This window comes from Mauremys reevesii, linkage group 11 (genome assembly GCF_016161935.1).
Source record: "Mauremys reevesii isolate NIE-2019 linkage group 11, ASM1616193v1, whole genome shotgun sequence".
NCBI lineage: Eukaryota > Metazoa > Chordata > Testudines > Geoemydidae > Mauremys > Mauremys reevesii.
This window is the reverse complement of record NC_052633.1, coordinates 50,606,081-50,633,317: the sequence shown is the minus strand read 5'-3', so window position 1 is coordinate 50,633,317 and position 27,237 is coordinate 50,606,081. Positions and strand designations below refer to the sequence as shown.

Sequence of the window (27,237 nt, the reverse complement as noted above, 5' to 3'; positions counted from 1 at the left end):
TTCATTCGTTTAAGTATATATGTATTCCCCAAACTTCCAATTTGTAACAAGGCCTGCACATATTATTTCTATCAATTTAGACAGAATTTTGAAGACAATTTAGGTAGTAGACAACCAACGACATGTTAAACACTTTAAAAGGCATTTTTAAAAAAACAAAAAACACGAGTTTAAAATGGCTCAGGTAGTTATTAGCCCATCATACACAACAGCATCTTAAAATTTATTGACCATAAAACAGTTCAAGCAGTGGTTCTCCCACTTTTTCCATTCTGTGAATGCCTTTGTAGGGGAATAATCTGCTCCTTCACCTTTTCTTCCAACCGCTCTACTTCATCAGTGTTTTGTTCGGAAAGTGTTTCAACAAGAGCAGCATGAACCACTGGCTTAGAAAAAAATCATTTACAGTCTATTGAGTGAAACAGCCTTTTCAAGTTAATTCAGTACAAATTATATCTTCAAATTTAAAATCATAAAGGACACTCAAAAAACCTATGTACATGCATAAAAAAATTGTCTTATAATGCACAACAAAACCCAAGAGTCATTTAGATGACACTGTTAAACTTTCTTCAAATAAAAAAAAATAGCACTTGCATGCATATAAGAACATTCTGTACGCTAGATATGTTAATAAAAATAATCAACTGGTAAAACCCAATAAGGGAAGGACACAATTTTTTTTCTAATGACTTTTTGTTGCAACTTTTTTTGCTTCTTTACAAAGATTTTTTTCAGTTCTTTACATTAAATGCATTTTCTCACCTCAATAATTATACAATATTATGATTTGATTATGATTTGCAATATTGTATACCTCATTACAATACACAGAGACTATCCTGTCTTTATGCAGTACCATACCATACTTAACTTATAACACTGAAGGATGGACTATTTAAAGGCTTGATATCACATTCATTTGAATGGATTCTCTGAAAAACTGCTTTCCAGACATACTGGTAATAACTTTGCTACTGTCAATCCAATTGGGTTTTTTTGTGTGTTTTTTTTTTAAATGTAGCCAATTAAAAAAATTCCTTCATATAAAATGTTTTTATATGAAGGAACACTTGAATGAGTCTTCTCTTACCATAAATTTCCTTGCTTTCTGGGTTTAAGTCATATACTTAAATGTTATCGGAACTCAGTTTCCTATACTCTGGAGCTGATCTGTTAAAGTAACTTACCCTCCCTCCCACAAGATAAGCTTTACATCTACACAATAACTGATAATTGTGGGAAACTCAAATGTTTGGAATGTATGGGTATAGAAGGTTCTGAATATTGTGTAAAAAAATGTTAATTGGTCATCAAGTATAGGTTAAACTGGAAGGGAGGAAGGGACACCTCCACTTGTGTTCACACAGCTAGATGCATGTATATAACATAGTATACACAAACTTACTAGAAGAGGTAGTACATGAAATAAGGAAAAATAATTACTACCTAGAAAGTTTTGAGCTTCACAGATTGTGGTAGGTGTCTATCAAATACATCTAGCAGTCATGTACAATTAGGAATATTTTTTCAGCATAATGCATAGGAATTTAGCTACCATGTCTCCCTGCAGTACAATGAAAATTATGAGGCTAGATGTCTGCATGTATTGCTGATCTATTCTCCAAAATTCTCCATGCTAAAAGTCTCCTAGTAACTTTTTTTTTTAAAGAGTTAATCTACATGCAGTTATTTATTTTTCAAGATACTAGTGGCAATTAGACCATATCACAAATTATTCATCAAGTGTACCTTTGAGTTGTGAATATCCATCTGTGGAAAACTGAAATGCAAACCTTTAAATATTAAGGTCATTTTGAGGCATACATGAACTTAAAAAAAAAAAAATCACATTCCCAAGCTGTATACCAAAGACCATACACTACCCTCAGTTGGCATTGATCTCAGTAGGAGTTACATATAGGACTCTACATTTCAACTGGGAGTTAAGCTTATATAAAAGAAATGTGTATAAAAGCCAAGACAGGGAGAAGATGGAACTCCAGACCATTACCAAGAGCAGCACAAATGAAGTTGTGTCACTTACTATTTAATTTAACTGTTCAGAACTGGAGTGGCTTTAGAGAGTTAATGGAATTAGGGAATAGCATATATGCAAAGAGAATTTCTTCTATGTACAGAATTAAGCCTTAACATATGTTAATTATAACTTAAGTCAGATATCTAGTACAATGGGTCAATGATATGTTATTCTTAACCTTTTTCCAGAGGGTATGGCTGGAGAGTCTTGCCCGCATGCTCGGGGTTCAGCTGACCGCCATATTTGGGGTCGGGAAGGAATTTTCCTCCAGGGTAGATTGGCTGTGGCCCTGGAGGTTTTTCGCCTTCCTCCGAAGCATGGGGCAGGGGTCGCTTGCTAATGGAGTGGGGAGATCGGCTAATGTGGCCTGCATCTTGCAGGAGGTCAGACTAGATGATCATATTGGTCCCTTCTGATCTATGATTCTATGATCTCCATGCATAACAAGGAGCTACACATTAAGATGGAGAGCAAAGAGGGGTTTGCAATGGGATAAAACCAACAAGCACTAACTACATACAGATGCTTACACGTTCTGTGTAAAAGTTCACGTTACAATAATTTGGAAAACATGCACAAATTCTCTTAACACACCTTCAGGCAGACAGAATCTTATTACATACTTTTCTGCCAAGGCCATCATTGTAATATCTGGGTGCAAAAATTCTATTTTGTATGGTGCCTTAAATCTGAGCACTTGATAAACTTTAATGAAGCCTCACAACCCCCTCAGTGAGGCAGATATGGTAACTGCTATCCCCATTTTAGATACGGGAATGGAGACAAAGGAAAGATTAATGAATCACTCAAGGTCACCATGATCAAAACCCAGATCTCCTATCCCTGGTCCTGCACTCTAAACTACTAGACAATACTACCTGCTTACATCTTCAAGATTATCTCTTTTTCCCCTGAAAAAAAATTCCACATTCTAAAAGGTGCAATGAATATCATAAGCAAGAGATAGTTATAATCAGCTGATTAATTTTACTTAAGAATAAACACAAGATTCATATCAATTTCATACATATCCCCCTCTTGATTACCAGTTTATAAATCAACAATTCTCCAAACATACAATGCTGGTGAAGTCACATGCATATTAAGTAACAGGTCCTGACTAGAGGAGAAAGGCAACCTCACTTTCTGTTTAAATGGGATTACCATTAGTTTTAAAAGTAAGTTTAAACCTAAACCACACATATGCAACATTGAAGGTAGCAGGAAGAAGTGGGTGGATTGCCTAGTTTACCCTTAATTAAGGCTTCACTGCTGCTCAAAGCCCATCAGATTGTATATGGTTGGTTAGATTAGAAACACTTTGGGCCTGGAACAATTTATTGAGTGTGAATGCTGTGCTCTGTGCATGCAATACGATATCGACTCCTGATGGGGACCTCTTGCCACTACTTCAACACAAATAATAAATCACATGGATATTTGGCTACCGCATTGAGATAGAAATGGAAATGGATGGTTTCCCCGTCACCTGGAAGAGGGAAGATAGTTCACATGCATTAGAAGGTCTCCAAACCCTGTTTGTGACATAAAAGTCATGCTTTAGAAAAATATTTATAGATTCCCTTCAGCCATGCTATTTATTAGGCAAACATTTTAAGCCATAAAAACTTGAACAGGGTAAGAACAGCAAATTCCAAGAAAATATTTTTAAAAATTGTACATGAATACAGTTTTGCATTTCATATTCTGTTAAGACTGATTTTTATCTTATAAAAAAAAGTTACAATTTAAAAGCAACAGCGATTCAGACAAAAGAATACAGCACTTCAAGCATGAAAGAAAATCTAGAAAAAAAGAGTAGTTGCGGTACTTGAAGATGAACATTATGAATGTAATTAAGTCCAGCATTTTATTTTTTGTTAGAGCAGGAAAACTAAAATTGTTCATTTCTGTGTTCAAAGGATGCATTTTTGTTTCTTGAAAATACCTGCAGCTAAACTTAAAAACAGTCTTTTCATTGTTATTTTTTCCTTAAAACATTTACACATTATGCAATACACCAGTTAGTTAATAACACTGATCTCTGTGCATGCCTTTTACGTAAATAAATGTATGTATGAATTTTAAAAAATGGACATAGCAGAACCTCCATCAGCCAATTAGCAAAAGAGATTTCATGACTACATCAGAAAGTTATATTTCATACTTGGGACAACTCAGCTGTTAAATACACACTTTTGAAGGGGTCTTCATTATTGTCCCCATGAATACTATGTCAACATTTTAACCAATACAATGCAGTACACAAATGAACTAAACTAAATTAAATGGAAATTGGATGTGTTTCACAATCTCATCTTCTAAAGATGAGTTCATAACTGCCTTAAAAATTAAACCAGGTTTAAATTGGTCTTGTCCTTAAACTTTTCTTTGTCTAGTTTTACAATATTACTTAAATATACACATGTACAGAATAAGACAGAAAATCTGTGATTATGATTATGCTCACATTTCATGATACCAACAACATTTCACACCACCCAACTGTCATACTCATGAAGAACCAAAATCCTTTACACCAGTGGTTCTCAACTATTTCTATATTAGGACCCCCCACACTTCTCCCATTTACCAATATAGGAAGGACAGGATAGTCATGGTTCCCATAATTCTTTGCATATTCCCTATGAATCATGACCATTCAGTTGGGGCCTCAGCATTATGATGCTGACGCATCATTTAATTCTGAGTTTTCACAGGGACTTCTATAGGAGAGAATCAAGCATCATTTACAGTGGAATAGTGTATCCTTTCCTCTCCCCCACATCAGTCTCTTATACACAGATACAAATAGTTACTTCAGCAACTTTGGATTATCACCAGTCAGTATCCTCTTTCTCTGAAAACATATCAATACAAAATAGACTGTTCTGTAAGATTTCTGGTGAGAACATTAGCACACTTTTTTGGTCACTTCTTTGCATAAGGAAAACTAAGACATTTCCCCTTTATTAATGGTGAAGATTTACCCACTAGATAGGAATCTATCATAAATACTCAACATGATGGCATAAAGCAGAGCAGAACACAGGCATTTTTTGGAATGGTCTTATCCAACAAAATGAGAATGCTAACTTTTTGGATTCTTTACCTTTTAGCAAAGAATTGAAGTTAGTTGCCAATACTGAACAAAGTATAAAATCCACATTCAGACACACTATCCCTTTTTGTGATCATTCTTAATTGCAGAGTGTATATATATGGAGAAGTATAAAAACCACTAGTCTTAAGAGATTTCACTTTATAAAGAAATGGTGCACCAATTATTTGGTGAAGGTTAGAGCAGTACAGAGAACAAAGGAAAAGCAGTTGTGACATGTCAACAATCTCAACATTAGTACTATTCTGAGTACACCGAGATTCAGTGTTATTCACTTTTTCTTGGAACAGATTTCGGATAACCTAAACTTGAGGTATAAATATACACAAATATGTACAGTACACAGAGGAAAATATTTTTGTATCTGTAGCACATTTCAACAAGTTTTTAAAATACTGGAAAGTCAATACCTATGCCACTGATTTGCTTGCTAATTTACTGGAATAATGAGGCCAACACCTTCAACTAGGAGGGTTATATTGGAATATAAAATGTAAAGTTAAAAATTCCTCTCTCTCACTTCATACTCACCACACATAGTCCTGAGTGGCTTTATCTTGAGAAGAACGTCAACCACAGTTTTTAAACCTATCTTCAGAGTAAACTAATGGGAAAATAAACTAGAGCTTTCATCTTCATCTGTTTTCAAAGAGGTGGTCTTAATATATGTGTGTAGAAAATAAAGTTGAAATCAGTTTATTATAAATACATCTAACCCATTAATTTTGCAGGTTACCATAGGTACAGGTAACTAAGGTATCCATAGGTACAGCACTTTTGTATGCAATGTCGGTGCAAAGAGGTCATTAAAAATCATCTGATTTTAAGTCTTGACATCATCCATTCAAGTCCTTGGCACAACCTGTAAATAAAAATTAAAATATGTATTTTTGCATAAAAAACTAACTATAAATATTCTGTCATGGTAACTTTAGTCAGAACTCAGACACCATGTGCTTGTGAAAGTCCTGCAACCTTAACATTTCAATCTACACAACAGTAAAAGTAAGACTGTAAACTTCTAACAACCCCTTAACAATGTGTCTAGGCTTGGAAGGATTAGATTTTTAAATTGGTAAATGTTGACAAGTGATTTCACCATACATACACAAACCAATGAAAAATATCATCAATAATAAAAATTTATGGATATTCAAAGAAAGAAAAATGCTACTTGAACTTAGAGTTTGATTTATGGATGTTTTCTTTGTATATTTTGATGTGCTATTGGTGATTTGTGTTTTAATGGTTATACAGCTTTAACAAAACTTTTTGAATCTCAGCATCAACTATTAAATAATTACTGCCTGACCCCCCCATAATTCACTGCAACTGTGAACTCTTAAAAATCGATAGAAATATGAAAAAAATCTTAAAAATAAACATTGATATTATCCCTCAAAATGATAAAGTAAAAATTGAATTCTGCCAAGCCTAAATATGCCCCCACAGTGACCTGATATGACCACATCTAGGGTCAGGTCAGTCTCTGTACCCATCTGAACCATCACTACTCTGCTGACTTCCAAGAGTATCAGATAGGTTGTGGGTTTATATGTTAACAAGAAACTAGATTACTGAGCCAACTTAAATTCCATCTGAGCTAGACATGACTATACAACCTAAAAGAGAACAGTAATGGAGCCTTTCAGGATACCACTACAATTCTCCCAAATAACCTCCAATATGAATGCACTCAATTGACATTGTCAAATTTTAAATGCTCTTTTTGAATATAATTTTAAAATGTATCACTTTGGAGACTTAGCATTAAAATTTGTCTTCAAGTCACCTTGGTCTCTCTCTCTTTTAGTTTGTTTATTTCAGTGACAATACCAGAAAAATAGATAAAGGTTTCTTAACTCCCTGGTTCACATACAGAGAACACATGCTTGCTTAACAGACATAGCTGCTTTTCATTGTAACCTGCCATATAACTGCCACTGCTGTGTGCTTTAACAAAGACAAGTGAGGTGAGTTACACCTTTTAAAAAGCTAAACAACCCATACACGTAATGAACAGTATCTCTTCACAGTACATGACAGTTATTTCCCAGTGGTACTACATCTCTGGGGCAGGTTTTGGTTTTTCCTTGAATGTTCTATATGTTGCTGAATTTAATACAGGGCCCTAAGAAGAATTCATGTTTAAAAGGATATCCTTTTTAATGTTGCCTTGAGAGTCAGGTCTCAGAATGCATAGGTGTGCTAGGGGATGTATGTCAAACAACAGACTATGTATACCACGATACAGGTACCAAAATTATTCAGAAAGTATTCCCAAGAAGAATTCTTACCCCTCGCCAGTTAGAGCACAGCATGCTTGGATATGCCACTGGTGATCTTTAACTGAAGTTAGTTTCAGAAACTGGGATATTTCAGCTATCGTCATGCACTCTTTAACATCTTGTTTGTTAGCAAAAATAAGCAAACCTGCTTTCTTTAAGTCCTACAGAGGAAGAGAGAGAGAAAAGTTTAGAGGATTAATTATTTATCTATTAGGATTTCACTGATTTCTCAGAGTCAAATTAGGTATATGCCATCATGTGCCAGCAATGCCCCTCTGCCATGTACATTGGCCAAACAGACAGTCTCTACACAAGAATAAATGGACACAAATCTGACATCAGGAATCATAACATTCAAAAACCAGTGGGAGAACACTTCAACCTCTCTAACCACTCAGTGACTGACTTGAAGGTGGCAATTTTGCAACAACAAAAAAAACAAACTTCAAAAACAGACTCCAAAGAGACTGAACTCGAATTAATATACAACTTAGATACAATTAACTTAGGTTTAAACAGAGACTGGGAATGGTTGGGTCATTACACTAATTGAATCTATTTCCCCAGGTTAAGTTCTCCTCACACCTTCTATGGGTCATCTCGATTATCACTTCAAAGGTTTTTTTTCTCCTGCTGCTGATAGCTCATCTCAATTGATTGGCCTCTGACAGTTGGTATGGCTACTTCCACTTTTCATGTTCTCTGTATGTATAAATATCTTCTGTCTGTGTGTTCCATTCTATGCATCCGAAGAAGTGAGCTGTAGCCCACGAAAGCTTATGCTGAAATAAATTTGTTAGTCTCTAAGGTGCCACAAGTACTCCTGTTCTTTTTATGATATTGAAAACATTTGTGCATGCATCTTTCACTTAAGTGCCAACACACATTCTGCTTTTAGAATTTTGAAAAGGTTTCAAAATCCGTAATGAAAACATGTTGCCTGTGTTTCTAAGTATAACTGAAACTTACAAAATATAAGAGCAACTGCTAGTCTATCAGTTTCTGATTGGCAATGGAAACATTTGTCATTTTGTTTAGAGTTTTTTCCACCTTTAAAATCTATTATAGATCCACAGTGGATCACCAGTTCATTCAAGGGCTCATGGACAAGGTGCATTATCTGCACTAGCATTTCACACAAAACAAACATCATGTCTACACAGCATTTTGGAGTGAGCCTCCCACCCAGCGTCAAACTCAGGCTAGCAAGGTTCACACTAGTGCTCTAAAAAAATAGCAGTAGACAGCGTTTTGAAGTTGCAGTTCAGGCTGGAGCTTGGGGTCTCAAGACTATACCACTCCCGAGGCTTCAGAGCCCAAGCTCCAGCCCATGCAGATAGGGGCCACATCTTGAAAGAAATGTTTCCTGAATCACCTCATCTGGCCTTCAAAACAACCTTCCAACTTCATCATCCTAAGCAAGCCCCCCATAGATTCCCAACTGAAAGCAGCACCAGACCCTTCTATAACAGATAAGTGTTAACTACTTATGCTAAACCATCTGTTCCACCTTGTATTTAGCTGTGACAATGAGTACCTTTTCTAGACCTGAAGACCTGTGAAAACTTAAAAGCTTGTCTCTCTCACCAACAGAATGTTGGCTCAATAAAAGCTATGGCTTCACCCACCTTGTTTCTCTAATACCCTGGAACCAACACAGCTACAACAACACTGCAAACAGATGTTAATTATGTCAGACATTGAGTTAACAAAGTCATATAGTCACTACTGGATTGATGCTCCTAAAGCAAAAAAACTGTCTGATAATTGTGACAAGCCAATGAAGCTGACATTGTTTAAAGTTCTAGTTTTCCCTCAAAATTTGTATAAGCAATACTAAAGCTTCCTTATTTAACTACAAATTAAATATTATACAACCACTACATATTCTAAATGCAACAGACTAGATACTGCAGAAGTTGCTGATTGTAGCATGCAATTTCATCACGGTATATAACTGATATAGTGCATTTTGGATCAAGCAGCCGCTGAACCTCATGACAACTGTTTCACTGATGTTGCATTTAAACTCAAATAGCAAGCTAATATGGAGCAAGGAGCACTGGCCTCATAATAAATTCTACCATATGTCACGAGACATCTGACTTCTTCCTTCTCATAGTGAAAACGGTTCTTCCACTCCTCCTCCCCCAATTTCCTTTTTGAAGTCATATTCTTGCCTAAAAGTATTGCATGAAAACCAGTTAGAAAACACCTGATGCAATAGCAAAACTTTTGAGTTTTGCCTTGCATTTGATAGGCACCTAATATTACATTTAGTTCTTCTCAAAGAACTAAGTTACCTCTCTTCTGGCTTTCACCCACAATCACACCATCAGTCATAAACAAATAGATGATAGATTAATCTGTCAGAGTTAAATACTGAAATCTCATTTGTGGACTACCAAATAGAGGTCAAAGTTAAAGGAAGAACTATAGAAATATTTAAGAGCAAACAAGAGCAGAATACCATGAGCACTTACAATGACATTTTGGTTTTTGGATGAAATATTTTTCCCTCCCCCCTCTACTAATAGAGGACATTTAGTTATAAAAATATCATAGTGCTGATCTTCAGCATGGCCTATATTGTGCCACCTGATTACTTTGTACACATTTCTGTATTTTTATGTGGCTATATTTCATCTTATTACTCCACATTAATGCCAGTTTTACATTTAGTAAACCTAAAACCTTAAATATAATCAGAAATTTAAATTTATTAAATTAAAATTTTCAACACAAATTGGAACCACTTACAAGAGAAAACAGGTAAATGAACCTCAGTTACATCAGACTTTAAGTTACTACATATCCTTAGTAGAAACTAAGGCTGCCATCCTGTAGTGTGTGGGCAGACTGCTGCATCACTGCAGAGCCTCAATGATACTTCATGCAGGTGCAGCTGTCTGCCAATCTGATACACAATGAGGGATCATGGCCTAATGCTCTATTAGCCTATCATACAACAAAAGACCACCTTGCCACTAATCTTAACATGTAGTGCCTGGGAAGATCCAACTTTTTAAGAAACATTCATCTTTTATAAATTCCATGAGGTGTGAGGGAAGAAGGTACCATGGGGAGAATAAAAGCCTTTAACTCGAATATTAAAGTTTTAATAAAACATGACACATGTACAGTACAATTTCAGGCCTGAAAATAACTGTTTTTAAAAGGACATTGTTAATTTGCAAGTCACATTTCCACCTGAAGTGTTTGTACCTATTAATTCTACAAGTAATCACTAAAGTTACTACTATACATGAAAGAGATTAGAGGAAAATTTGGTTTTATTCTTACCAGTTCTTTTTATTCTTTTTTTTAAACTTTGTGCATTTATCAATGATGTGAGTATAGACAGTTCCTAATGCACTGCTGTCCTTAAGCCCTAAAATGTTTTTGATCCATTTCACCTCTTCTGCTATTACTGGTAAGCAACTGACTATACTGACAAAGGGGAGGCAGAGGTTCTAGACAGGTTTGGTGTTGTTACTCTCAGCCTGCTCAAAAGACTCTCCTAAACATAGAGTTGTTTATTCTGCTAACATTAAGCATTTACGGATTTTTATTATCCGAATGCTATATAAGAAAGTATATATTTTAATTGATTAAATTACAACAAAATCAAATTGACAGTATTCCCTTAAGCAAGCAGCAATACAGTAGAACCTCAGAGCTACAAACACCAGAGTTACAAACGGACTGGTCAACCACACACCTCATTTGGAACCAGAAGTACACAATCAGGCAACAGAGATAGAAAAAAAAGCAAATATAATACAGTACTGTGTTAAATGTAAACTACTAACAAAATAAAGGGACAGTTTAAAAAAAATTTTTTAGACAAGGTAAGGAAACTGTTTCCAAGGTTGTTTCATTTAATTTAAGATGGTTAAAAGCAGCATTTTTCTTCTGCAAAGAAGTTTCAAAGCTGTATTAAGTCAATGTTCAGTTGTAAACGTTTGAAAGAACTATAACATTTTGTTCAGTTATGAACATTTCAGAGTTATGAACAACCTCCATTCCCAAGGTGTTCATATCTGAGGTTCATATGTAATCTGCTATGATCTCTTGAGGTTGGTGGGTATCACCTCAATTTGTCATATAGGGAAGAGAGAAGTGAAACAGCTTGACTAAGGCCAAACATGACTCAGTGGCAGGATTAGTAGCATCTGAATCATTTGTGGTATTTTCATTTAGAAATATTATATTGGTCTCATTTGTCTCCTTTATCAAAGTTTTCTTCTGTGGTTTCACTAGAGAAAGAGATATACACTGTGTTTGTGTTTAGTCAATTATCACATATGAATTATTTAATTATCTTTCTAGGGCTTCAATATTTACCCACAGCCTTGTAAGTTGTTTTAATGTTTTCTGTCAATTTTATTCTTTTAATTCATTTTCAGTACTCAAAATATTCCCAATATTTTTAGAAAGAATCAGATTACTCAATTTTATTTTTTGAGTCAGCTCACAGAAAACCTCTCCAAGTCTAAGTATCATAGAATCATAGAATCCAAGATCAGAAGGGACCATTATGATAATCTAGTCTGACCTCCTGCAAGATGCAGGCCACATAAGCTGATCCACCCACTCCTGAACTAATTCTCTCCCTTGACTCTGCTGCTGAATGCTCCAAATCATGATTTAAAGAAAGACTTCAAGTAGCAGATAATCCACCAGCAAGCGACCCCTGCCCCATGCTTCGGAGGAAGACGAAAAACCTCCAGGGCCACTGCCAATCTACCCTGGAGGAAAATTCCTTCCCGACCCCAAATATGGCGATCAGCTGAACCCCGAGCATGTGGGCAAGACTCTCCAGCCAGACCCTCTGGAAAAGGCTAACAATATCCCAACATTGACCCTTTGTACTAATTACCAGTGTGGCACGTTATTGACCTATTGACTAAACCCGTTATCCTATCATACCATTCCCTCCATAAACTTATCCAGCTTAATCTTAAAGTCATGGAGGTCCTTCGCCCCCACTGTTTCCCTCGGTAGGCTCCAGAATTGCACTCCTCTGATGGTTAGAAACCTTCGTCTAATTTCAAGCCTAAATTTCCTGACTGACAATTTATATCCGTTTGTCCTCGTGTCCAAATTAGCACTGAGCTGAAATCATTCCTCTCCTTCCCTGGTATTTATCCCTCTGATATATTTAAAGAGTGCAATCATATCTCCTCTTATCCGTCTTTTGGTTAATGAAAACAAACCGAGCTCCTCAAGTCTCCTTTCATACGACAGGCTTTCCATTCCTCAGATCATTCTAGTGGCCCTTCTTTGTACCCGTTCCAGTTTGAATTCATCCTTCTTAAACATGGGAGACCAAAACTGCACACAATACTCCAAATGAGGTCTCACCAACGCCTTATATAACAGGACTAGCACCTCCTTATCTCTACTAGAAATACCTCACCTAATGCATCCCAAGACCGCATTAGCTTTTTTAACGGCCACATCACATTGCCTACTCAGTCATCCTACGATCAACCAGGACTCCTAGGTCCTTCTCCTCGTCCGTTACTTCCAACTGGTGCGTCCCCAGCTTATAACTAAAATTCTTGTTAGTCATCCCTAAATGCATAACCTTACACTTCTCACTATTGAATTTCATCCTGTTACTAATACTTCAGTTTACAAGGTCATCCAAATCTCCCTGGAGGATATCCCGATCCTTTTCCGAATTGGCAATACCTCCCAACTTGGTGTCATCCGCAAACTTTATCAGCCCACTCCTACTTTTGGTTCCGAGGTCAGCGATAAATAGATTAAATAAAATCGGACCCAAAACCGAACCTTGAGGAACTCCACTGGTAACCCCCCTCCCATCTTTTGGTTATGTTTTGTTAAGTAAAACTACAAGACTAAGCTATTTGTTGGACAGAAAGAAGCTTGAGTTATTCAACATGGAAAACAATTCTGACCCCATTCAAAAAAAAGAAAAGTGGGAGGGAACGGGGAAGGAACTGAGTAATGGAAACCTTTTCTGTTTCTCTACCCTCCTCTGCTTGCAGCAGCCAAGACTTCTGAAGTGATAGATCAGTGTTCTGGCTGTTCTCTGCTAGCGATAGATAGATAGAGAGAGATATTATATAAAAAAAAAATAAAAAGATGGAACCCCTAATCAAGGTGTGGGGACAGGACCCTGGTATTTTCCAGCAGCCATGGATGGGTTCATATAAGTGCTGCCCTTGGACTTTGGGATACCCTCCACCCTGCTCTGTATCTACCTCCAGACAGGAGGTTTAGTCATCCAGCTAATAGTTATGTGCTTTCCAAGTCAGGCATTCAGAATTCTGTCATACACTACAGACATACATTTTCTTGAATTTACTTTACTGTATAGAAGAGAGTCACTTTTTCTGCACGATGTTGTGATCTTAAAAAAGATTTCTTAAAATAGTTATATTTTTTATCAAGATCTTTTTCAGTCAAACTTGTACATCTCTGAGAAATTAAACCTTTTGTTCCAGCTTGCTCCTGGGACAATTCCTCAAATGTAGTTAAAGGTCTAGATAAGCCATCCTGTATCCAGATTTCACAGTAAAATGTTTGACTTATAAAAACTGAAAACACAGGATCTTTATACTATTTACATTATTACATATTTCTCGGTAGAATTTCAAGTCAGGACCCAGGAACAGCTATCTAAATCTGAGTAATCTCAGCTCTTACCCACAATAATCAATCACTTATATTTCCTAGGGATAAATTCGTGATTATTAATGGAAGTAGCTAAGGGAAAGGACATCGGTGTCAGGAATGAAGTTGGTCTAAAGCAGAATTTGAACAAAGAAACTGATCTGGAAGAGAGGATCTCTATATGGGAAAGAGGATATACACCTCTACCTCGATATAACGCTGTCCTTGGGAGCCAAAAAAAATCTTACCGTGTTACAGGTGAAACCGTGTTATATTGAACTTGCTTTGATCCACCGAAGTGTGCAGCCCCACCCCCCCAGAGCACTGCTTTACCGCGTTATATCCAAATTCGTGTTATATCGGGTGGCGTTATATCGAGGTAGTGGTGTACATCTTCATTTTGTGTAGTTAAAAGAAAATTGTTATACAATATAGATGGATCTTAACTGGAGTCAGATGCCATCATATCTTTGATAGTAGGGAGGTGCTCTGTTAGAGGGGTTGCAAGGAAAGGGGAATATATTTGCACATGTGGTGGTTGTATCCAGAAATTAGACAGTTTGGGAGGACATCATTAGAGAGATTCATCTATGACAAAATATCAGCTTCCTAGAGAACGCTAGTGCTCTGGCAGAGGATACACATTTTCCAACAGAATGACAAATTAATTTATCTTTCACTGTTAGCAGGAAGAATTAGTATTGCACATTATTGGAAAAATATGATTTCTTATGAAATTGTGGTACAGTAAAATATGGACTGTCCTTGTAAAGGAAAAATCTTTCATAACAAGTATGTAGCCAAGAGAAGGGCTAAAAAGAGGACAGGTATTTAGAAATCTCAGCTCCCTTTTTAGCATATTCAGAAGAGGGCTTCCCAGCCGACATGCCACAAACATTAGCCAGATTTTTTTTAATATTAATTTGATCTTGAATAAGCAATGTATGATGTAGCATGTTAATGTTTTATTGTAAGTTTGCCTTAATAAAAAGTTTTTTTTAAAAAAAAGTTATGTTGTAGTAGGGAAACGAGAGAGGAAAAACAAAAAGAAGAGTCAGACTTGCTTGGCTATTTGTAAATATATTTACAAATAGCCAAGCATGTTAGGTAAATAATACATTTGCATGCTATTTATTTGTGAGAAAGAAAGAGTAGTAAATATTCACCAAAAATGTTAAAAACAACCAAGACTCACCTCATGTGCTAACATTTTATAAAGTTCTTCTTTAGTTACAGAAATTCTCTCTCTGTCTGTGCTGTCCACAACAATGATGACAAACTTTAAAGGGTAAAAAATGATCAGTAAACAAATATATAGTGTGCAGACTCTTAAACAAGTTTAGTAGATATGCACTCTGGGTCATAAGCAAACTGTTAACTTCCTCCCTCATAGGTAGGGCCCTACTAAATTCACAGCCATGAAAACCACGTCATGGACCATGAAATCCGGTCTTTGCGTGCTTTTACCCTATATTATACAGATTTCAAGGGGGAGACCAAAGTTTCTCAAATTGGGGGTCCTGACCCAAAAGGGAGTTGCAGGAAGTCAAGGTTATTTTAGGGAGGTTTCAGTATTGCCACCCTTAATTCTGTGCTGTCTTCAGAGCTGGGTGGCTGGAGAGCAGCAGCTGTGGGCTGGGCGCCCAGCTCTGAAAGCAGCACCCCACCAGCAGCAGAGCAGAAGTAAGGGTGGCAATACCATACCATGCCATCCTCAGTTCTGCGCTGCTGCCTTCAGAGCTAGGTGGCCAGAGAGTGGCGGCTGCTGACAAACGGCTCAGCTCTGCAGGCAGCAGCGAGAAGTAAGGGTGGCAATACCATACTCTGTCGTCCTTCCTTCTGCGCTGCTGCTGGCGGCAGCCCTGCCTTCAGAGCCTGGCTCCTGGTGAGCAGCCTCCGCTGTTCAGGTGCCCAACTCTTGAAGGCAGCGCCGCCGTCTGCAGCAGTGCAGAAGTAAGGGTAGGAATATCACAACCGCCATACCACGACCCCCCATAATTCCCTTTTGGGTCAGGACCCCTACAATTATAACACCATGAAATTTCAGTTTTAAGTAGCTGAAATCATGAAATTTGCTTTTTTTAAATCCTAGGACCGTGAAATTGACCAAAATGGACTGTGAATTTGGTAGAGCCCTACTCATATGCACATTACAATTCTGTCCAGAAATCAATGGTTTGTTGATAATTCTAGTATTAAAAACATTTGTAATTTATGTTTAAGTTTGTATACTAATAAATTTGGCATGCAAAATTCTTGATTATTTTATTTAAGTCCTCTTTAAATTGTTTATTTCTACAATTCAGGAAGCCTGCTCTGTTATCATGGTTTTGGATTTCACTTTTGCCCATTTTAACTGAACAACTGTTTCTTACGTTTCGGTAAGCATTTAGGGTGAAATCCTGGTCCCACGGACTTCAAGGAGGTCAGGATTTCATCCTTAATCAACTACAATTTTAGGGTTAGATTTTCAGTGGCACAGAGACACCCAATTCCCATTGACTGTAATATGATATACTCTTACAAAAAGAAAAGCACACTCATTCGCCGAATTCCTTCCCCCACCTGCCCTGCTATTTTCAATGAAATGACTAGCAATTATTTTAAAAGGGAAAGTGGGTAGTCTGTGCTACGGTCACACAAATGCCCTCCCCAACACCTATGTCAAGTAAAAGCATGCAGTTGGAAGACAGGAAATCTAGAGTTACATGTACATCTGAAACACCTGAAAATGGCCAAACAGTTACAGTTTTTCTGATGATTAAATCATTTTTCAGAAGCTAAGTTTCTACATTATTTGGTCCAGGGGCACAGTACAGAACATTTAGCACTGAAGGAAAACATGTTGGGAGGAATGGACAATCTTGACAATGCAGCAAAGGTTCCAATTTAACTACATATAGTTTCTGATATCACCAATTATGTACTTTTCTTAGTTAAAGATGCATGAATATTGGTGATGTATATGTTGAAAGAGTTCAGTGTGGGTTTTGTGCCTGATTAAGATTGTCTGTGAAAAGCATAAGGGGAATTTTCACGAGATTATTCTTTTTTAAAGAGGGTACATTACATGGAAAAGTTCTTACTTTTTTTGATCGTTAGTTTCTGGCTCATGAAATTATACTGTTTTGTTATGTAGCTTATGGAATATATAGGTGTGAACTGGAACAGCATGCTAAGGAGAGGACATACAAATTGAAATACAAGCATCCAGAATGTCTACAAGTGCTACAATAATATTTGAAATGGAGTAAGATATAAACTTTAGTTAACCAAACTGCCTCTTGGATTATTCATAAAGATGTTATTTTAATTCTTTTTAAGAACAGATCTTCCAATAGGGAATAAACTCTTACCTCTGTGTTTGTATAATAAGTATTCCATGAAGATCGAAGAGACTCTTGCCCTCCAATATCCCACATTAGAAAACGTGTGTTATTAACCACTATCTCTTCTACATTGCTGCCTATCGTAGGAGAAGTATGCACCACTTCATTCATAGAACTACAAAAGGAAAAGAATGACAGATCAAAAACTGCATATGCAATATTGACAAAAGTCAACTGTATTTGGAGATGCACTGTCACACATACTAGACCACAAAATTGGCCCATCCAAAAACTAAAATGGACAGTTGTCTCAGACTGGAAGACTCATCTGCAGAATTGTGGTAGGCATTCCTTGATGCAAGAGAAGGGGTGGGGTGAAGAAAAGAAACAGCAGATGAATGATTTACTGTTTGACTTCCAGTGAACAAACCTGCACTATCAGCAACTATAAAACTAGGGCTTGTCTACACTACCTGCCAGATTAGACCTGTCTACACTACCTGCCGATGAGCGCTCTCCCGTTGACTCCGGTACTCCATCAGAATAAGAAGCACAAGCGGAGTCGACTGGAGAGCATCAGATACCGCGGTATGTAGATCTAAGTATGTCAACTTCACGTACCTGAAGTTGCGAATCTTAGATCGACCCCGCGCAGTAGTGTAGACAAGCCCTCAAAGAGCACTTCTTTTTTATTCTGTTTTAAAGGCTTCCACTGCTTAAGGATGGGTAGAAAAAAGTCAATTCCCCGCCCCCCCAATGAAACTTGGCACCCTGTAGCTCAATCTGAGAGAGAATAATTATTCTACTCCAACTCTGAAATAAAAAGAATGTTGCTAAACACTTGATTTATAAGGATTGCTGGAAAAAAAATTTAAAAAAACAAGACAACCCCAGCCCAATATACTATATCAGTTCTCCTCCTCCCTTTGCCTAAACCTGCCCCCATAAGTCAAAAACCACTTAAGTTAAAAAAGAAAATGTTCTGAGGAAAAAACAAGATATTTTAAAATACTGTTTTAAATCTACTCAGTACATCAACTGATGGACTTTGTTGCCACGACAACCAAAGTAACACATTAGAAGCAGTATCCATGAGTATCCAATGGAGGGATTCAAAGTAAATGAAATGTATTGCAGTACTGCCCACACAAACATTTTCAAGGAAAATGAAGCATTTTCAAGAACTTGCTTATGACTGCTATTGTTTCCATAAACTGACCAGTGCACTTGACAAAAATAAAAAGACTGTCTAAAGTTTTCGAATTTCTTCTAAGTCTTCGGTTGCGTGAAGAGAGATTTGAGTCTTGAAACACTAGAACATTATTTGAATAGAATCCAGCAGTAGTATTCTGGGAAAGAATCCCCACTGCCCGGTGGTATAGCAGCACGTAATAAGTGATTTCATCATAACATACATTTTTAAGGAAGATGAAATAAGGGCAGGGACAGAACAGAAGGATTAGAAGGAGTACAGCAAGAGCTAGAAGGGAATAAAGAAAATGACAGAGCAAGACACTTTTGGTTGAAATTCATATTTAAAACTAAATTTTTAAAAAAACAGGACATACTCAGGTCATATATATTATGTATATTTAGATATACTCTCTTTACTTGTGTTCCTAATTACACACATTTATAGAATTAGGGAAATTGATTTTACTTTTCATAATGTATGGGGGGTTTGCATTTTTTTCTGTCTGAACAATGATAATAACTGAGTCAGTTTTATTTTCTGGCTTTTATTGTGCTAATGTACTTTGAGGTTGCAAATACTGCATGGGCTTTGAGTTTCAAACAAAACAACATTAAAAGAGTTATAAATACATCTATTTTGAACAAAATCCAAAAACATAAGCTTATGGTGTAACCTAGACAACAACAGGGATTGAGTCAAAAGAGTTTTCATAGAATATCAGGGTGGGGAGGGACCTCAGGAGGTCATCTAGTCCAACTCCCTGCTCAAAGCAAGATCAATCCCCAACTAAATCAGTTTTCAAAATACTGAAGTGCTAACTGTGAAAAGATACGTTTCAGAGTAGCAACCATGTTAGTCTGTATCCGCAAAAAGAACAGGAGTACTTGTAGCACCTTAGAGACTAACAAATTTATTCGAGCATAAGCTTTTGTGGGCTACAGCCCACTTCTTCGGATGCATAGAATGGAACATATAGTGGGGACACACACACACACTGAAAAGGTGGGAGTTCGAGTGGGAGTTGTTTGAGAGGCCAATTAAGTAAGAGAGAAAAAAGTGAGAACATTTAACAAACAAACAAACAAACAAACAACAAAAAACCCTGTAACATGGATTGGTTGACCAAACTACCTCTAATCTTCAACACAAACAGCTTTTACTAACATGAAACTTACCCCAGGGCCCCATTGCTGGCTGACTTTTAGGCATTAGGTAGTAACAATACTTCCACAAAAATGTACGAATCTCAGGAACTTTCTGCATACTGGTCGTCCCAGACATCACAGTGGTTACATATTATAAATGCCATTAAGGTCCTGAATTCTGACCAGCAAACAGCCATAGCTTGTTATGGTGTATTGATATTTATGACACCGTTCATTAAATATAAGTAGCTCCGAACCCTGCTGATGGGCCAGAATCAGATGCTTTCTGACCAGTCAGACAACAGGATTTCCCCATATCATTTTTATGTATGAAACGATCACCACCTATGCTCAGTGTGCTGCTCTTAAACAGAGGTGAGGAAACAAAGGGGGTTAATGAAAAGTCAGAGCAAGCTGCAGAGTGGATTTCTCAAAAATACATTAATATTTTTTGCCAGCGAATTCATAGTATGTACTTACAACTGGTAAAGGATGGTTGTTTTTCCTGCATTATCCAGACCAACAATGATTACTTTGTGCTCTGAAATAAAAATTTCATTGGTAAGTCACAGTTACCACTTGTAGCTAATAACACTTTAGTGCTTTTCAGAAAAAAAGAGTTCACACTGGTGCTTGTTTTAAATTAAAAAGAAAAAAGCACACGCATCAAAGCATGTTGTATATACATAGAGACACATGGTAACATGAACTATCACTGCTTTTGCTGTCTTCCCTCTATTTTTTGTAACACCTAGTTGTTGAGTCTTCTCTTAACTAAATTAAGTCCTTCAGACAGGGACTGTATTACTATACATTTGTATAGCACACAGCACAATTGGGCCTTGATCATTTTTTTGGAGCCTCTTATAAGCAAATTCATTTTGAAACCAAATGCCAACCTCAACCAACTATTTATATTCATTCAGCATCTCTTATTTCCTATTTACCAAAATGCAAATTGAAGAAGTAGTATTGTTGGGAGCTACTTACCATGGGCTAAAGTACACAACTTTACTCAATTTTATTGACTTCAAAGAGAATGCACATGTGAGTAAGGGCTCATCAGTGTGAGCAAGGGTATTCTTTTGCCCAAGTGGTCCACAAACATGCTAAAATTCAAGCCACTGAAGTATACCCAAACCTCAACCACAGCAGTAATTCCTCCCATTATGGCTGCATTTGTTCTATAACAGAGGGTCACATAAGTGCCTTTTTGTTTTTAATCAATATTGTGTGGTTCTGAAGAGCTATTTTATTGCCCAGAGGGTATAAATTCAAATTTTAATTACTTGGCATAACTGCACAATATTGTAAAAAAAAAAAAAAAAAATGGCTGATTACCTGACCCCCCTGTAAGTAGGCGCTTCTGTTTCAGGTGTGATGTCGCCAGCATACTGGATGCTAGGAAATCACTTGGAGCAGAAGACCTGTAGTGGAGCTGGATATTGCAAGACCTTAAAGACAAAAAAGTGGGGTTTAAAAGTTTCTGTGCTGAATGGATAATGCTCTGACTATGGGGGCCACCATTCAGCATGTATGTATAAAGTTTTATAAATTCATTTGAAAAGCAACTTTAAAGGAGCTTACAAATTCTACTTACAGAAAAGTTAACATGCATTTTATGTGATATTAGAGATCTTTCAGAAGAAAGTGGCATTAGGAACAGGGGCGGCTCTAGGCACCAGCAAACCAAGCTGTTGCCTGGGGCGGCCAAATCTAGGGGGCGGCAGGCTGGGCCGGTGGACCTGCCGCCCGCCCATGGAGGTGGAGGAGGACCACCACGCGGACAGACTGACCGCACCTGCCGCGAGGGGCGCGGGCTGCGGCGCTCGCCCGCAGCTGGACCTCGCAGGCATGACGCGCGGCGGCTGCCGGGCCGCCCGCCCGCCGCCCGCACGCCGCCGCGTCGCGGCCGCCGCCCGTCCGCTGTTCCTGCGTTCCCGGGGAGCCTGCCTCCTGCCTGCGGCAGGTCCGCGGGTCCCGGGCTCGGTGAATTAGGAACAAAATATATTCTCTCTAAAATAAGCAGTTTTCATGACAGCTATTAAGACTTACTGACTGTCCCTAATAAAACTTACATTAAGCAACAAGATCTGACAGAGCATACTCAGCAGTATGGTATGATGGTATGTATGTTATTGCAATTATAATATTGATGTTAAAAATAAGTTTTATAAATTTGGGGATGAGTGAAATATTTATGAGATACCTTTTTTGGCTGCTATTTCCCTCCACCCAATGCTGCTAAGAATCTCAGTTACATATTAGTCATGGCTACCAGTGTCACTAATGCTCCCTACATAGTCCAGCTTTTTTTTTTTTTTAAACAACACACAAATTGAAAGCCAAATACTGTAAATAAAGATAAAAAATAAAAACAAGCCATGAAAAAGCCTGTTAATTAACAGAGAACTACTGTGGAACACAAGATATTCAGATAAAGGAAGGAAACGTTATGTGGCACCATAAGAAGTTGTATTTGGTTCATACTTAAATAATTCATCTCTTGGCCTCTTGATCTTCACAGAGCATTTTTTTCCTAAACGTAAAAACTAAACTAGGTTTTGTAGACTCATTAAGGCAAACGTCACTACTACAAAGATGTAGAGAAACAAGTTTACTAATACAATCAGAGCACGCTTGGTACAAAGAAGTTAATGATACAGGTTATTTCTTGAGCCGGTGCTTGCCTTTTAGGGAAAAAATTACAATCAAATGTAACCAGAGCAGAAGAGGAACGGAGCGACCCAGTGCTGCTTTCTGACACTTTTCGCTCTTTTGTGAACGCAGCTGCGGTATGAGGAGTGACCCCCTCCGCTCGCCGCAAGCGCTTCTGAGTCCCAGCTGGGACACGAGAGCGCCTCCCGCTCGCTCTTGCGCCCCGGACGCCTCAGCACTTCGACAGGGAACCTGGACTCGGGTCAGCCCGGCTCGGCCCCACGAGCCCAGCCTGCTCCGCTCCCGCTCCCGCGGCGGGCGGCGCCCTGATGATGCCGCAGGAGCGCTGGGTTCCACGGAGCACCTGCCCTGGGTGCGGGCGGCGAGCGTGACACGTAAACGGAGCGAGCCCGAGCTCGGAGCCGGCCTGCCCGGATCACTGCTCCCGACACAGCCACAGCGGGCCCCGCTCCCTCCGCCGGGCCAGGAGAGCCCCCCGCCCCCGCCCCCGCCGAGCCCCTCACCCTGGTGGTTGAACAGCCTCCAGATCCTGGTGAAGAGGATTCCCATCCTCGGGCGGCCCCGGCCCCGCGGCAGCGCCCGTCTCCTCTGGGCTCCGCGGCTGCTCGCCCTGCTGGGCCCAGGGCGGCTCAGTCCCGGCCCCTGTCCCGCGCTACGCGAGGAGGTGGTAGGCTGAGGCCGCGCCGGGCCCGCTGGGGCTGCGCACTCCTGGCCGGGCAGCCCCCGCTCACGGACATCGCCACCAGCCCAGCTCCCTTTCCCGATTCGCCTTTCCGACCGCGGCTTCAGGGGGGGGATAAAACACAGCGAGTGGCTCCTCCGGGCCACCATCCACCCGAAGGGCCGAGCGAACGAGAGAGGGGCGTGACGCTATTAAAGAATCATTTGCATACCACGGCCCGCCCCCTAGTGGGCGAGTTCCGCGAATGGGAAGAGACGTTCACGTGACTCATTTTACCCTAGCGGCCCCAGGGTGCTGAACAAGCCGGCGCGCGCGCTCCGCCTGCAGCACGGGCAGCCTCGCTGGAGGCTGGGCCCTTGCGGGCGGGGCCGATCCAGGGCAATGGGCGTGTGGCCTCCGCCAGCCACAGGGCCGCATAGGGACCGCCCCTTACTGCACCCACACCCCGCCCCCCCAGCAGCGCCACTGGGGCCGCCGTCCCCCATGCCTAGCGTCGCGTCTATCAGCGCTCGTGACCGCCTGCCTCCCTGGCAACCGCCATAACCGTCCCCTTCTAACCTCTGTAACTGCCCCATGTACCCTGCCAACCGCCACGACTGCCTCTCCTCACTCCCTGCCACCTCGCTGTGCTTGCCCCAGACCACTACCATGACTGTCCCTCACTCGCCCCCTAGCTGCTGCTGTGTCTACCCCTTGCTCCCTGCCAACCACCACCATGCCATGAGTGCCCAAAACCACCAGTGCCATGCTGCAAAAAGCACCCAGTGTGACTAGACAAGAGAAAGGCAGCGTTGCCAACTCTTGATTGAATCAAGTCTTTGAGTGTTCGGGTGTTTTTCTTAAAGCCCAACTTTCTGGAGTGACGTGATTACATGAGAATCTCAGTTTTCATTTTAAAGAAAATAAGGTTCCCAGCCCTCGTGGTTGTGGAAAGAATCTTGACAATATGAACCCTAAGGGCTCAAAAAAACAAGGCATATAAAAAGAATGTCAAATGCATTATCTTTAAAATATCATGATTTTTAAGCTGATCTGAAGATACTTAGGGGCCTAATGATTTTTGGATGTGTGTGGTTGAAAGTACTAGCTCTGTTTCTTGCTCTGAGTTACCATGGAACAATTGAAGAGTAAAATTCTAAAGGCTGGATTCTGATCAGGGTAGGGATAGAAATGAAACCCACTTGCTGCACTTACATGCTTTAAAAGTAATGATAATGTTTGTAAGTATGACCAGCAGCAATCTGCACTGACCGTGTAGGTATCTCAGGTAACTACACTCACAAACATGTGACCATACCATTTGCCCCTAAGCTGTGACTTAGAATGCCTTTCTACAGTTTCTTTTGCAGAGGGTACAACAATAATTCACTATAAAACTGGAAGGATATAGCAAATGGGGTACTGCAGGGATCTAGCCTGGGTCCACTACTATTCAATATTTTCATTAATGACTTGGATGATGGAATAGACAAAATGCATAAAATTTGCAAATGAAATCAAGCTGGGAGGAGTTACAAGCATTTGGGCGGACAGGAGCAGCATTCAAGATAGTCTTGATAAATTTGGGAAATTGGTCTGAAATCAATAAAGACAAGTGCAAAGTAGTACACTTAGGAAGGAAAAAAATCAATGCATACATGCAAAACTGGAAATAATTGGCAAGGGAGCAGTACTGCAGAAAAGGATATGGGGATGATAGTGGATAACAAATGGAATATGAGTCAACAACATGATGCTGTTGCAAAAAAGGCAAATGTCATTCTGGGCTGTATCAGTGTCATATATACTCTGCTCAGCAGTGGTGAGGCCTCAGCTGGAGTACTGTACGGAGTACTGTACTATGTCTGGCTCTGGGCACCACACTTCAAGAAAGATGTGGACAAACTGGAGACTGTCCAGAGGACAGCAACAGATATCAAAGGTTTAGAAAACCTGACCTATGAGGAAAGGTTGAAAGAACTGGGCATGTTAGTCTAGAGAAAAGAAGACTAAAGAGGTGGGAGGAGGGGTTATGACAATAGTTTTTAAATATATAAAAGGTTTTAAAGAGGATGGTGATCAATTTGTTCTCCATGTCCACCAAGCATAGAATAAGTAGTAATGGGTTTAATCTGCACCAAAGGAGATTTAGGGTCCAAGCACTGGCCCTAAGCACTGAAACAAGATTCTCAGGGAAGTCATGGAAGCCCTGTCACTGGTGGTCTTTAAGAACAGGTTAGATAAACATCTGGTAAGGATGGTCTATGTGTACTTAATCATTCCTCAGGGTGTAGTGAATGGACTAGATAATCTCTGGAAGTCCTTTCTACCCATACATTTCTATAATCCTATGAAATTGTCTGTATGGGTTATAGAGAGAGACAGAATATGCATAGACAACTTCCATCCTGTTCTCCCCATGTTGGCTGAGAGTTGCTTAGCAGCTCCAATGCATAAAACCTGCTACAATTTGGCCCCAAAACTCTAATCCTGTTACACACGTGTGATTTTACACTTATCAGTAGTCTTTTTCACTTCAGTGGGATTACTGACTGCAATTATAAACATACATGTGTTTTTGACATTAGGGCCCAAATTTGTAAGACCACTCTGCAGTACTTGCATTGCATTCAGTTTAAGTAAATCTCATCTGTAAGTAGGTTTACATAAATAAAGTTACTAGGTATGGTAAACTATGAGCACACCATGAGTTCTCTGAAAAGGTCAGGATTTTTGTAAATTTACCATTACCAATTTACTGGAAGATATGAATAGGTGGGTAACATGAAAATCAAAAGTGGAACACAGGTTGTTTTTAACTTCAGAAAGCATCTTTGCAATTCTCATTTAAAATAAAACCTCAAACTTTGATATCAGCTGGATGTTTACTGTAACTTACTGTAACTTTTGAGGTCGATCAAATGTTTATTCTACCACTTTTGAGCATGTATTTAAACCCTACTTATCTAGAGTTTAAAGTGGCCTCCATGATGTAAAGGTAAAGACCCTCATTCAAGCTGCCTGCATCATTTTTGCAATGTTTTTCTGATCCCCTAAATATTTTTTAGTGCTATAATAGATTTTTATTAAAAGTGACTTGGAAATGTATGTCTTCATTACCGGCTGCATCGCATCTAGTCTAGATTTATCACATCTAGTCTAGATGCGATAAATCGATCCCCAAGCACTCTCCCATCGACTCCTGTACTCCAGCTCGGCGAGAGGCACAGGCAGAGTCGATGGGGAAGCGGCAGTAGTCGACTCACCACGGTGAAGACACCAGAGTAAGTTGATCTAAGTACGTTGACTTCAGCTATGTTATTCACATAGCTGAAGTTGCGTAATTTAGATTGATCTCCCCAGCCCCTCAGTGTAGACCAGGCCAAAGAACTTTAGAATCTCTTGAATGCCACAAAGAAACAGAGCGTACCATAGAGAATGCGTCAAGTTTTACATGACAAATGTGCCAATTGTCCCTCTTACTCTGGCTGTATTGGTTATTTAACAATTCTAAAATATATTCCAGACTACCTTCAACAAATGAAAAAAATTGCTGCACTTGTGTGATACAAGAGCAATTGCACTGGTTTCCTCCAGACCACTGAAAAGCACACACATCCAGTTGCTTTGCATGAAGCAATTTTTGTGCCTGCTAACACCGACCAACAATGATGGAGACTCTTTAACATGGCATATATTTTCATTTCAGAGAAATGAAAGTTTTTCAAGATCTGTAGTCTCATTAAAATAAACTTTTTTGTGGGTGATTTTTAATGGATACAGAGCATTAAATGTGTGATACAGCATGATGATTTGACATTGTCCATCTCTAATGAGACACTAAAAACAGAAAATAATTTTATAGGTCATCTAAGGCAGGGGATTCTCAAACATTTTTACACCCTAATAGGATTTGTCTCACTGACTGCTGCCCGACCCAGTCTTCCAGTTACAATCCTGTTGGCATTGACACAATACCTTGTGGCAACTAGAAATATTGCTTACATGGAAGAGTAATAATAGGAAAACATCTAGGTACTTCAGCTATCTCTAATAAGTGTTGTGTCATTTTTGAAAACCCTAATCATAGTCTTCTTTTGCTTTGCATTTCCTCCTCCCATCTGTTCTGT

The 27,237-nt window shown here is 39.1% G+C and overlaps 1 protein-coding gene across 4 annotated transcripts; it reads right to left on the bottom strand.

Moving 5' to 3' along the window:
* Positions 1-23,288, bottom strand: ARL5A (ADP ribosylation factor like GTPase 5A). 4 transcript variants are annotated; one of them, XR_005586283.1, is made up of 7 exons: positions 22,950-23,288; positions 20,248-20,308; positions 17,455-17,602; positions 15,294-15,377; positions 7,460-7,611; positions 5,694-6,024; positions 1-386 (listed from the first exon to the last, which is right to left on the bottom strand). XR_005586283.1 is itself a non-coding variant. In XM_039495180.1 (7 exons), exons 2-7 carry the CDS (start codon positions 21,158-21,160, stop codon positions 5,976-5,978), a joined length of 546 nt encoding a protein of 181 aa, XP_039351114.1. In that variant the 5' UTR covers positions 21,161-21,221; positions 22,950-23,288; the 3' UTR covers positions 5,284-5,975. The 4 variants fall into 4 exon arrangements, 3 of the variants coding, with proteins under 3 accessions (XP_039351114.1, XP_039351112.1, XP_039351115.1); XM_039495180.1 differs by lacking the exon at positions 1-386 and adding an exon at positions 21,109-21,221 and having other exon boundaries at positions 5,284-6,024; XM_039495178.1 differs by lacking the exon at positions 1-386 and having other exon boundaries at positions 5,284-6,024.
* Positions 23,289-27,237: the final 3,949 nt, after the last annotated feature.

Coding starts and splice junctions, on each gene's coding strand:
- ARL5A (XM_039495178.1), bottom strand. CDS start 23,277: ATGGTGGCCCGGAGGAGCCACTCGCTGTGTTTTATCCCCCCCCTGAAG. Junction 15,378..17,454: donor CTTATTATACAAACACAGAG/GTAAGAGTTTAT, acceptor TACCCTTTAAAG/TTTGTCATCATTGTTGTGGA. Junction 6,025..7,459: donor TGTGCTCTAACTGGCGAGGG/GTAAGAATTCTT, acceptor TTTTATTTACAG/GTTGTGCCAAGGACTTGAAT.